At 45.1% G+C, this 12,066-nt stretch overlaps 1 protein-coding gene across 7 annotated transcripts in view; it reads left to right on the forward strand.

The window, feature by feature from the left end:
* Nucleotides 1-12,066, forward strand: part of LOC112261731 (protein unc-79 homolog) — a 45,552-nt gene that overhangs the window by 20,007 nt on the left and 13,479 nt on the right. For 3 of the 7 annotated variants that reach the window (XM_024437319.2, XM_042330011.1, XM_024437324.2), the window contains exons 18-32: nt 17-232; nt 500-727; nt 859-1,009; nt 1,330-1,409; nt 1,564-1,712; nt 1,956-2,113; nt 6,906-7,087; nt 7,335-7,536; nt 7,746-7,925; nt 8,439-8,507; nt 8,955-9,292; nt 9,557-9,739; nt 9,958-10,120; nt 10,223-10,372; nt 10,520-11,887. In XM_024437319.2, the coding sequence (XP_024293087.2) occupies nt 17-232; nt 500-727; nt 859-1,009; nt 1,330-1,409; nt 1,564-1,712; nt 1,956-2,113; nt 6,906-7,087; nt 7,335-7,536; nt 7,746-7,925; nt 8,439-8,507; nt 8,955-9,292; nt 9,557-9,739; nt 9,958-10,120; nt 10,223-10,372; nt 10,520-11,887 (3,817 nt within the window). The remainder of the gene's footprint in view (nt 1-16; nt 233-499; nt 728-858; nt 1,010-1,329; nt 1,410-1,563; nt 1,713-1,955; nt 2,114-6,905; nt 7,088-7,334; nt 7,537-7,745; nt 7,926-8,438; nt 8,508-8,954; nt 9,293-9,556; nt 9,740-9,957; nt 10,121-10,222; nt 10,373-10,519; nt 11,888-12,066) is intronic. The other 4 variants (XM_024437320.2, XM_024437321.2, XM_024437322.2 and 1 more) reach the window with 4 other exon arrangements.

The following is a 12,066-nucleotide window of genomic DNA, read 5'->3' on the forward strand; positions in this document are numbered from 1 at the left end:
TGCGTGATGTTCCTAGGAAAGCGTGGTTTCAGAACCAGGCCGTCTTGGGCAGCACAACACCCTGAGCCCATTCCCCAGTCCGTTCCGAAGCCCATTCCGGAGCCCCCTGCACTGCAGTCCCTTTAAGAACCTAGGCCATGCTACAGGACACTGTGCCCTGGACCTGGACTGTGACGATGATGACATGAACCTGAGCTGCTTCATCCTCATGTTTGACCTCATCCTCAAACAGGTGGCCAAATCTTTGAGCATGAATGTGCCTTTTGTTTGTGTGCTGAATGGGTGTGTTTGTTTGCATGTGAGCAAGGAAGTGTGTGCTGTATAATAATATATTATTTTGAAGCTCGGAAGGCACATTCCAGACATGGGTTCAGTTATACAGTACTGTTTGCTGCATTTTACAATGCCTCATTGAATATGTCACAGCCACCAAGTTGAATTCCGTCCCACTTTCTATTGGGTTCTCCTGTTCAACCTGTTGTGTTGGTTCCTTGTCCAGATGGAGCTCCAGGATGACGGCGTGATTCTGGTTCTGGAAAGCAGCCTAGGGAAAGACATTGTGGGCATCATCAACAACGTCTTCCAGGCCCCGTGGGGGGGCTCCCACACCTGTCAGAAGGATGAGAAGGCCCTGGAGTGCAGCCTGTGCCAGTCTAGCATCTTATGCTACCAGCTGGGCTTTGAGCTCCTGGAGAGACTCACCCCCAGGGAGGAGATACATCTGGTGGTGAGACACACATGCACACACACTCCTGTAAAAACATGAAGGATGTCCTGAAGCGTCCCAATTGTTTTTCAGTGGTTGGTAATTCTTACTGCATTTGGTTGTCAATAGATATGATTGTGTCTTCCCTATAGGAGCCAACAGATGGCTTGGAGGACACATTGCTGTTGCCTCAAGTGTTTGGACCTGAAAAAGGGACAAAGGGAGGGACAGAGGAAGGGGACCACCCTACCAGCACACACACTGACAACCCTACCAATCAAAGTGACTCTCCTGACAACCCATGTATGTATCCATGGTGACCTAAGGCTTGGGTTGGAAGGGTTCTAAAATGAGCACAGAATGTCTCAATGCATGGATATAGATCTGACGAAACACAAGCAGAACAATGCTCAGTTGTGTCGGTGCAAACACCTCGTTATTATAAAAATGTAATCCCAAATGTATCGTTTGACCTGAAGCCAATTAATGTGAAAAATATGAAATGAACACTTTTCTGTAACAGTTCAGAGGCAGTGTGCAACATGAAAAGGAAACACTGCATAGTTTCTCCTTTGCTAGGCAGTGTTAGGCTTTGTTTTATATCAAAGCTTTCTGTTCTACAGCAATGAAGAATAATCCCGACAAGACGTTTTCCTACCAGCAGCTCCCTGTGTCTCTCAAGCTAATATACACCATTCTGCAGGTACCTGCTAGTCCACCTGTATCTAGTGTTAAAGTATGTTGTAATGTACAGATATAAACTGTCTAAATAATAGATGCGTAATCAAATAAAATAATCCCCTCATTAGAAAAGATTGAGTGAGGAAATGAACTCTACCTTCTGTTCATCAATGTAGGAAATGTCCAAGTTTGAGGAGCCTAATATCCTGTTCAACATGCTGAACTGTCTGAAGATCCTGTGTCTCCACGGAGAGTGTCTGTACCTGGCCCGTAAGGACCACCCCCAGTTCCTGGCCTACATCCAGGAAAAGATGCTTATTCCCAGGTCATCACAGTCACCATCACCGCATGGGGCCCCTCCTGCAGTTTCACACATACAGTAGCTTGTTGGTTTTCTACAGATATCTTTGCGAGTACTTTCTTTAAACATGACTTGAGCCATGAGATGTAGCTACATGTAGCAACTGAAATTGTCGATCATCATCTTAATGAAAGTTGTACTGGATCATCAAACATGTGAAGAGCAGCCAGATGTGTGTGCGTCTAATGTGATACCTGTATGTTCTAGACTGTGGACCATGCTGAAGTCCGAGTTCTGCCAGCTGGCCTCCCTGGCCGTGCCCCAGCTCCTGCATGCTCTCTCCCTCTCCCATGGAGCAGACATCTTCTGGAACCTGGTGGACAGCAATTTCAACAGCAAGGACTGGAAGATACGCTTTGAAGCAGGTGAATGATATAGGAGGCTTCACTGTACGTGTGTGTGTCTCTGTGTGTGTGTGTGTGTGTGTGTGTGTGTGTGTGTGTTTACATACAGTACCAGTCAAAAGTTTGGACACAGCTGCTCATTCAAGGGGTTTTCTTTATTTTTACAATTTTCTACATTGTAGAACAATAGTGAAGACATCAAAACTATGAAATAACACATATGGAATCATGTAGTAACTAAAAAATTGTTAAAAAGGGGTAAAAAAATATATATATATATATATATATATATAAAAAAAATTGATTTGAGATTTTTCAAAGTAGCCACCCTTTGCCTTGATGACAGCTTTGCACACTCTTGGCATTCTCTCAACCAGCTTAATGAGGTAGTCACCTGGAATACATTTCAATTAACTTGTTAAAAGTTATTTTGTGGAATTTCTTTCCTTCTTAATGCATTTGAGCCAATCAGTTGTGTTGTGACAAGGTATGGGTGGTATACAGAAGATAGCCCTATTTGGTAAAAGACCAAGTCCATATTATGGCAAGAACAGCTCAAATAAGCAAAGAGAAACAACAGTCCATCATTACTTTAAGACATGAAGGTCAGTTAATCCAGAAAATGTCAAGAACTTTGAAAGTTTCTTCAAGTGCAGTCGCAAAAACCATCAAGAGCTATGATGAAGCTGGCTCTCATGAGGACCGCCACAGGAAAGGAAGACCAAAACTTACCTCTGCTGCAGATCATTAGTTCATTTAGAGTTAGCTGCACCTCAGATTGCAGCCTAAATAAATGGTTCACATAGTTCAAGTAACAGACACATCTCAACATTAACTGTTCAGAAGAGACTGCGTGAATCAGGCCTTCGTGTTTGAATTGCTGCAAAGAAACCACTACTAACGGACACCAATAATAATAAGAGATTTGCTTGGGCCAAGAAACACAAGCAATGGACATTAGACCGGTGGAAATCTGTCCTCTGGTCTGATGAGTCCAAATTTGAGTATTTCGGTTCCAACTGCCGTGTCTTTGTGAGACGCAGAGTAGGTGAATGGATGATCTCCACATGTGTGGTTCCCACTATGAAGCACGGAGGAGGAGCTGTGATGGTGTGGGGGTGTTTTGCTGGTGACACTATCCATGATTTATTTAAAATTCAATGCACACTTAACCAGCATTGTTACCACAGCATTCTACAGCGATACCCCAACCCATCTGGTTGTGCTTAGTGGGACAATCATTTGTTCTCAACAGGACAATGACCCAAAATACACATCCAGGCTGTGTAAGGGCAATTTGACCAAGAAGGAGAGTGATGGAGTTCTGCATCAGATGAGGTTAACCAATTTCCAGTGTGTGGGCGTATAACACAAACATATAGTAACCCAAAGGTCACACATTCAAATCTCATCACGGACAACTTTAGCTAATTAGCAACTTTGCAACTATTTACTACTTTTTAGTTATTTTGCAACCACTTAGCATGTTAGCTAACACTTCTCCTAACCGTAACCCCAACCTTAACCCTTTAATCTAACTCCTAACCTTAACCCTAACCCTATCTCCTAACCCTAATCCCAAACCTAGCTAACGTTAGCCACAACAAATTGGAATTTGTAACATACTGTATCATGCGTTTTGTAATATCATAGAACTTGTAATTCGGAACATATCATACAAAATGTATAATGGACATCCATAACTGAATTACATAACATACGAAACGTAACATATCATACTAATTGTGAAGTGTCCCAGATATATATTTACTATGATATACACCATAGCGAAATACATTTAAACTCAGTGTTTCACAATTCCGGACATTTAATCAGAGTAAAAAAATTCTGTTTTAGGTCAGTTAGGATCACCACTTTATTTTAAGAATGTGAAATGTCAGAATAATAGTAGAGAATGATTTATTTCAGCTTTTATTTCTTTCCTCACATTCCCAGTGGGTCAGAAGTTTACATGCACTCAATTAGTATTTGGTAGCATTGCCTTTAAATTGTTTAACTTGGGTCAAACGTTTAGGGTAGCCTTCCACAAGCTTCCCACAATAAATTGGGGGAATTTTGTCCCATTCCTCCTGACAGAGCTGGTGTAACTGAGTCAGGTTTGTAGGCCTCCTTGCTCGCACATGCTTTTTCAGTTCTGCCCACACATTTTCTATAGGATTGAGGTCAGGGCTTTGTGATGGCCACTCCAACACCTTGACTTTGTTGTCCTTAAGCCATTTTGCCACAACTTTGGAAGTATGCTTGGGGTCATTGTCCATTTGGAAGACCAATTTGCCACCAAGCTTTAACTGATGTCTTGAGATGTTGCTTCAATATATCCACATAATTTTCCGTAATCATGATGCCATCTATTTTGTGAAGTGTGCCAGTCCCTCCTGCAGCAAAGCACCCCCACAACATGATGCTGCCACCCCCGTGCTTCACGGGGATGATGGTGGGATGATGGTGTTCTTCGGCTTGCAAGCCTCCAGAGGACCAGAGGACATTTCTCCAAAAAGTACGATCTTTGTCCCCATGTGCAGTTGCAAACCGTAGTCTGTTTTTTTATGACGTTTTGGGAGCAGTGGCTTCTTCTTTGCTGAGCGGCCTTTCAGGTTATGTCGATATAGGACTTGTTTTTACTGTGGATATAGATACTTTTGTACCTGCTTCCTCCAGCATCTTCACAAGGTCCTTTGCTGTTGTTCTGGGATTGATTTGCACTTCTCGCACCAAAGTACGTTCATCTCTAGGAGACAGAACACGTCTCCTTCCTGAGCCGTATGACAGCTGTGTGGTCCCATGGTGTTTATACTTGCGTACTATAGTTTGTACTGATGAACGTGGTACCTTCAGGAGTTTGGAAATTGCTCCCAAGGATGAACCAGAATTGTGGAGGTCTACAATTTTTTTTCTGAGGTCTTGTCTGATTTCTTTTGATTTTCCCATGATGTCAAGCAAAGAGGCACTGAGTTTGAAGGTAGGCCTTGAAATATATCCACAGGTACACCTCCAATGGACTCAAATGATGTCAATTAGCCTATCAGAAGCTTCTAAAGCCATGACATAATTTTCTGGAATTTTCCAAGCTGTTTAAAGGCACAGTCAACGTAGTGTATGTAAACTTCTGACCCACTGGATTTGTGATGCAGTGAATTATAAGTGAAATAAATTGTCTGTAAACAATCATTGGTAAAATTACTTGTGTCATGCATAAAGTAGATGTCCTAACCAACTTGCCAAAACTATAGTTTGTTAACAAGAAATTTGTGGAGTGGTTGAAAAACGAGTTTTAATGACTCCAACCTAAGTGTATGTAAACTTCCGGCTTCAACTGTACGTCTAGCCCCTGATTCTAGGCCTACGGTCCTAACACTGAAAAGACACACCCTATCCCCTCAGCCGTCAAATTAGTTGGACACTTTTGATGACTTATCATGACGTCTGACTTGTATACACTTGCAGGGCGAGGGAAGAAGGAATGATTTTTAAATGCACCACCCTTGGCCGGAAATTCGTCACATGTTCATCCCGCGATGATTGTGTTTTCAGCCACCAGTAGCTTGTGGGTGCTTTATATGCGCTACAGTCAATTATGAGTGCATGTCTACTTATATTAAATACATAATTATTCATATACGCCTACTGTATGATGGCTAGCAAATGAATTAGCTAACTAACGTTAGTCTGCCTAGCTGGAACTTCTGAAGAAGGAAAATGTTTTATTTCTACAATTTCCAAAAGATAACCAAACAGCAACATGTTAACTTTTACGAGACGTGTTTGTGCCGTCATGTGCATTAAGTAGCACAATTTATAACTTATTTGCATTTGTTTTTACTTACACTTATATGTTGACTCCTCCATTGATGTTGTTTTTAAGATTTTGCCGACTTTTCGTAGCGTATGTACAATCGTCACAAAGTGAATTTTGGGGAGTGTCAGGCCCCGGAGTGAGCATAATTGTACATTCGCAAAGCCGACTAAAAATGAGGGTTGAGGGGCTTACGTTGCAAACCTCCCTTGCTTGGCTAATAATTTAGACCGTCCTCCAAGATGGCGACGGGGATTCCCCCAAGGGCATAAGGCGAGGGTAAGTGAATGAGGGTGTATCTGTTAAGTGTTTGGACTGCAGCCCAAGTCTGTTATCCCTCTGACTTTGCCTCTTCCTCTCTGCCCACAGGCAATCTGGCTAGGATAATGCTGGCTTGCCTCCTTCTCCACAGTGCCATCTAGTGGCAGACACTGTACATTGCCCATCAGCATTAGAGTGATGCTTATTTTAAGACTATCCTTTGCAATGAAAATAATGAATAGACCAGACATTTACTTGATTTATTATTGCCCCCCATAATGAAATCGGGGAGGATACTGTGGATCTCCATCTGTACGTTCTTTCATCACACGTGATATCTCAGACATCACTGGCCCAATTTTGAGAAACTTGGGCAATGATGCGTTGCCATAGAGATCCGGAATTTACAAAATTGTGTTATTTTTTATGGGGGATTGGAAATGATGAAGACAATTACATTGATATAAGCTACAATCTATCTCCAATATTAAAGCTGATCTACACCTTAATTTATTTATTTTTTACAAAATTGCATTATTCGTAGAGACTACATGTTTACTGATGCATTGTTTGTTATCTATATACAAAAGTAAGGTTTACAAGATAAAAAAAATCAGATTAGATTGTAGAACGTGGTGTTCTCATTATACCTTTTACTTAGTGTTCTATCTACCTCTATGTGTCATGGCGCTGAGATATTGTCTTATGCCCTGTCTGTGTTGTCATGGTAACTCCCAGTGGAGAAGGTAGCAGTGCTCTGTCGGTTCCTAGACATTGGTTCTGTGACGAAAAATCACCTGCTGAAGTACTCCCTGGCCCACGCTTTCTGCTGCTTCCTGGCCTCTGTGGAGGATGTCAACCCGGCTGTGGCAACACGCGCCAGGCTGCTGCTGGACACCATCAAGAGCCCAGCACTACAGGTGACTAACAGAGCTCTATCTAGGCCAAGATAAATACTCTTATTCAACTACCATACAACCACTTTCCTTATATCAATTGAACACGTGTATAGAGTCTTTTTTTGTCCCGGAGGATAAATTGCTTCGCATCATGTCAGCAAATAATTCCGGATTGACAAATAACACATAAACATGTAAGTGCAGTGAAAAAGTTGTGTCTCTGTCTGTATCTCTGTGTGTCTGTGTCTGTATCTGTGTGTGCCTTTAGGGCTTGTGTCTGTGCCTGGACTTCCAGTTCGACACAGTGGTGAGGGACCGGCCCATCATCCTCAGCAAGCTGCTGATGCTGCACCACCTGAAGCAGGAGGTCCCTGCCCTCAGCTGGGAGTTCTTTGTCAACCGCTTCGAGACGCTCTCCCTGGAGGCCCAGCTCCACTTGGACTGCAACAAGGAGTTCCCTTTCCCCACCAGTACGCCCAGCTGGAGGATTCTCTCTGTTACATAGTCTGCATAATAGAAGTTGTGCTATGACATGTTCAACACAACAAACAAAGCATGTACAGTAGGGAAATATATACCTGTGAAATAAGAACATAACTGTTCCAGTTGAGGTGTGTTATGAGGCACAGTCACAGTGATGTGTGTTATTTATCTTTCCTTCCTTGTATCTCCGTGTCAGCCATCACAGCTGTGCGCACCAATGTGGCCAACCTTAGTGATGCAGCGATGTGGAAAATCAGACGGGCGCGCTTTGCCAGGAATCGCCAGAAGAGTGTGCGTTCCCTCCGTGACAGCGTCAAGGGCCCGTCCGAGTCCAAGAGGGCCTTCTCCCTCCCAGAGACTCTGTGTAACCGTCTCCGTAAGTGTCCAGTTGGTAGAGTGTCCATTGGTTGGTTAGGCTACTAGTCTGTGGGTCTCAGCTTTTGTCTGTCCCATGCTCCTACTGTTTCTCTCCTCATCCATTCATCTCTCTGTTCTGTTAGTACACCTACAAACAGTATCTGTGTTCCTGTTTGTTTTATTCAATTGTTTTCTGTGATTCGTTCTCTTGCTGGATGTAAGAGTTCTGTTTTATCTGTGATTTCCTCATTGACTCTGCACAGGATGCTGTCTGAGTTTCTGGGTGAAGGGGTTGGCTTTAGACTGTGTGTGGTTGTTAAGCTTGAGTGCTTCACATTATTTTTCATGTAAGCAAGTGGAAGCTAAATTATTAATAGAATTACTAGTCTTAGGATCCACATACGTCTTGGGATCACTTTGTGTGAATGGTGTGAGACATTGGGATGTATAGGGTTGTCTGGAAGCTCAGACGTGTCCTTTGCTACTTCCCCAGAACATTCTCCTAAATTGTGTTCTCATGTATGGTTTTTAGCTCTCAGACTTACGAGGCAAGAGCACTCTGCCCCGACTCTGGGAGATATGATAGAGAAAGTCCTGCCAGGTAAATAACAACCCAAATCTGACTCACCTTATTACAACTGAACCAGATCAACATTCCCTTCAGCATAATCACATCATAGTGGGAGAAATAAATACCTTATGGCAATTGGTAAAGTTGATGGGCATCAGGAAACTTGAAAAAACAATGTTTGCTCTTCACTGACATTCATTGCTTTTCATCCAGAGTTCATAGATTGTGCATTCTATTTTAGTCTCAGGCAAAAACTAATTATACTGTTGGAATGGGAGAAAACTGTTACTCTTGCTATCTTAATAGCTTTTCACATTTTCTGTTTGCGTTTGACATATGCCATGAATATGTTAGTGGTGTCCATATATGTAATCACCCTGCTGAATGTAGACCAAATGAGATGACTGTCGTACTATCTCCCTCTCTGTTCACCTGCTTCACCGTCCCTCTCCACTTCATCCGCTCCCCTGTCTGCAGCACGCTTCCTCCCACCCTTTAACCCTGACGCTTCAGCCCCTCTCCTAGGCCACAGCCCCTCACCGGAGGACGACACGGTCATCAGGGACCTGCTCCCAGAGGATGCTGGGATAGATCACCAGACGGTGCACCAGCTCATCATGGTGCTGATGAAGTTCATGGCCAAAGACAAGAGCAGTGCCGAGGCAGACATTGGCAGTGCCAAGGCCTTCAACACGGTGAAGCGCCACCTGTATCTACTGCTGGGCTTTGACCAGCAGGAGGGTTGCTTCATGATCGCACCCCAAAAGATGAGGACCTCAACCTCCTTCAATGCTTTCATCGCTGGCATCGCACAGGTCAGAGAATATCAAGTAACCTTATGAATGACGGCGAGTTGACGCTGTAAAAATAGTTTGAATGATTATCCTTGAATACATTTAGAGTTTAATCCCCAGAAATATCCCTGGCTCTCATCTTCTTCAGTTGAGAGTACGTTTAAGATGGGATTTTTTTATTGTCTTGTTTCCCTCTGTAAAGTTTAAGTTTCATGTTGCTGCTGCTGATTATGAAAATCTGTCAAGCTTCAAGAAGAACGTAGCGTGATGTGATATTTCCTGCAGGTGATGGACTACAACATTGGGCTTGGGAAGCAGCTGCTCCCCCTGGTGGTCCAGGTGTTGAAGTACTGCACATGCCCCCAGCTCAGACACTACTTCCAGCAGCCCCCACGCTGCTCTCTCTGGGCCCTGCAGCCACACATCAGACAGATGTGGCTCAAAGCCCTGCTGGTCATCCTCTACAAGGTACACACTACCCATTTTTTAAAATATAATGAAACCTTATCCACTATGTGAATGTGTTTACATTGAAAACTGTATACAGTGTGTGTATAATTGATTACCGGCACTTAAAAGTCTGGTTGTGAATAATTTTTATTGGGAACAACAGCTAATTTATTAATATTGGTGTTGCTTTCTACTCTCCTACACTCCACTCCTACCGATCCTGTGTGTGGTCCCAGTACGCCTACAGGGACATGGATGTGAGTAAAGGGGTTCTGCACCTGATCCACATCACCATCAACACCCTGAATGCCCAGTACCACAGCTGTAGACCCCATGCCACCGCCGGACCCCTCTACAGTGACAACTCCAACATCAGCCGCTATAGCGAGAAAGAGAAAGGTAGCACCAGAAAGATGATTACATTACTGGACTGGGCTTGAAATGAATCTGGAGTAAGACTTGAGAGTTTTGGATATACTGTGTGTGTTTTGTTTTTTCCAGAGGAGGACAGTGTATTTGATGAGTCTGATGTCCATGACACCCCAACTGGAGCAGGCAACAAGGAGTCCCAGACCTTCTTCGCCCGTCTGAAGAGGATCGGTGGCAGCAAGTCTGTCAAGTACCAGCCAGTGGAGCTAAATGCACAGAAAAGTATAAAAATAGTTTCAAAGGATGACCTATTTTATCCAAAAAATAAATAAATTGAACTTAAATGCTTTTGCTGATATGAATTTAGCTTTCACTGATTTTTATAATCAGATATAAGCTATCTTTTGATCCTCTCTCCGTCTGTGTCAGGTGAAATTGAGCTGTCTGAGTACCGCGAGGCCAGTGCGTTACAGGACAGCATCCTGCACTGTGTGAGGGAGGAGAGCACCAGGAAGAAGCGTCTGCAGGCCATGCACAAGCAGAAGTCCTTAGACATTGCCAACACTGACTCCATCCTCTACAACCTGGACGAGCACCGACGCAAGTCCTGCATTGACCGCTGTGACCTGCAGCATGGTCTCCCCGCACCCCCCTCCTCCACCACCTCCCACCCCAGGCAGAAGGGGGGCCATGGGAAAGGCTCGTCAGATGGTTCCTCAGGCCGTGCGGAGGGCAGCGACCGCCAGGACCGTCGAGGATCCCGGGGGGGCCACTCAGACTGCTCCAGGCCTGTCATCCCAGAGGTGCGTCTCAGCTGCATGGGGACGTTTGAGGACAAGGCCGACCTGGACTCCCCTCTTACAGGGGGCTCATCAGCAGAGAAGGAGGACCCGGACCTCATTGACCTCTCCTCTGACTGTACTTCCATCCCAGAGAAACACTCCATCCTCTCCATGTCCGACAGCGACTCCCTGGTGTTTGAGCCCCTGCCGCCACTGAGGATCGTGGAGAGTGACGAGGAATTTGACCTCAACACAGTGATGGGCAACAGGCTGAATGGGAGTGCCAGGCCCCCAGCCTCCCCTGCCAGGCCCGCTGCCTCCCCTGCCAGGCCCGGTGCCTCCCCTGCCAGGCCCACTGCCTCCCCTGCCAGGCCCGCTGCCTCCCCTGCCAGGCCCGGTGCCTCCCCTGCCAGCAGTAGCACCCTGCACCTGTCTCGGGTGGTGCAAGTGAGCGTGGAGGACTGCTCTATGGACAAGAAGACCACAGACTCCCCAGCAAAAGAAATCCCTCAACAGCGTTTACAGAGGAGGCCACGCTATGCAACCCCCACCACCTCCTTGGAGCTGCCTGACCAGCCGGAGCACCCTGGCCTGGAGAGCCCCATGACCCTCAGTTTACAACAGAAGAGGGACCTGCTGAGGAAGACCCCTGCTGTCCCTGACACCTCCCTGGATGACTTTATGCACCCTGAGGACCTGAAGGCAGCGGTGGGTGTGGGGACCAGTCCCTCTGGTAGGACCGTCTTCCTGGACATTCCTGAAGACACAGCCGAGCCCCTCACCTCTCTGGAGGGGAACAACGATGAAGAGGAAGATTATGAAGATGATGACCTTGATGACAGCGACCTGAAACCTGATAATGATGATGATGACAATGACGAGGCAGAGTTTAAGATCCAGATAGTTCCCCGGCAACGCAAGCAGAGGAAGATAGCTGTGAGCGCCATCCAGAGAGAGTATCTGGACATCTCCTTCAACACCCTGGACAAGCTGGGTGAGCAGCCCACTGAGACAGGTAAGAGAGACCAGGGTCAGGGGAGAAAGAGAAGCCTCAGTCCAGAGGTCTCCCTCTGTATGGACCTACGGCTGCTGTATCCTTCACCTACGCTGATTTCATGCACAATATGTATTTTTGATGTGTGTGTTTCAGTGGCGACATCTCTTAAGATTTTTTCTAGAACACATTTTCTAGAA

Source organism: Oncorhynchus tshawytscha, linkage group LG11 (assembly GCF_018296145.1).
Source record: "Oncorhynchus tshawytscha isolate Ot180627B linkage group LG11, Otsh_v2.0, whole genome shotgun sequence".
Taxonomy (NCBI): domain Eukaryota; kingdom Metazoa; phylum Chordata; class Actinopteri; order Salmoniformes; family Salmonidae; genus Oncorhynchus; species Oncorhynchus tshawytscha.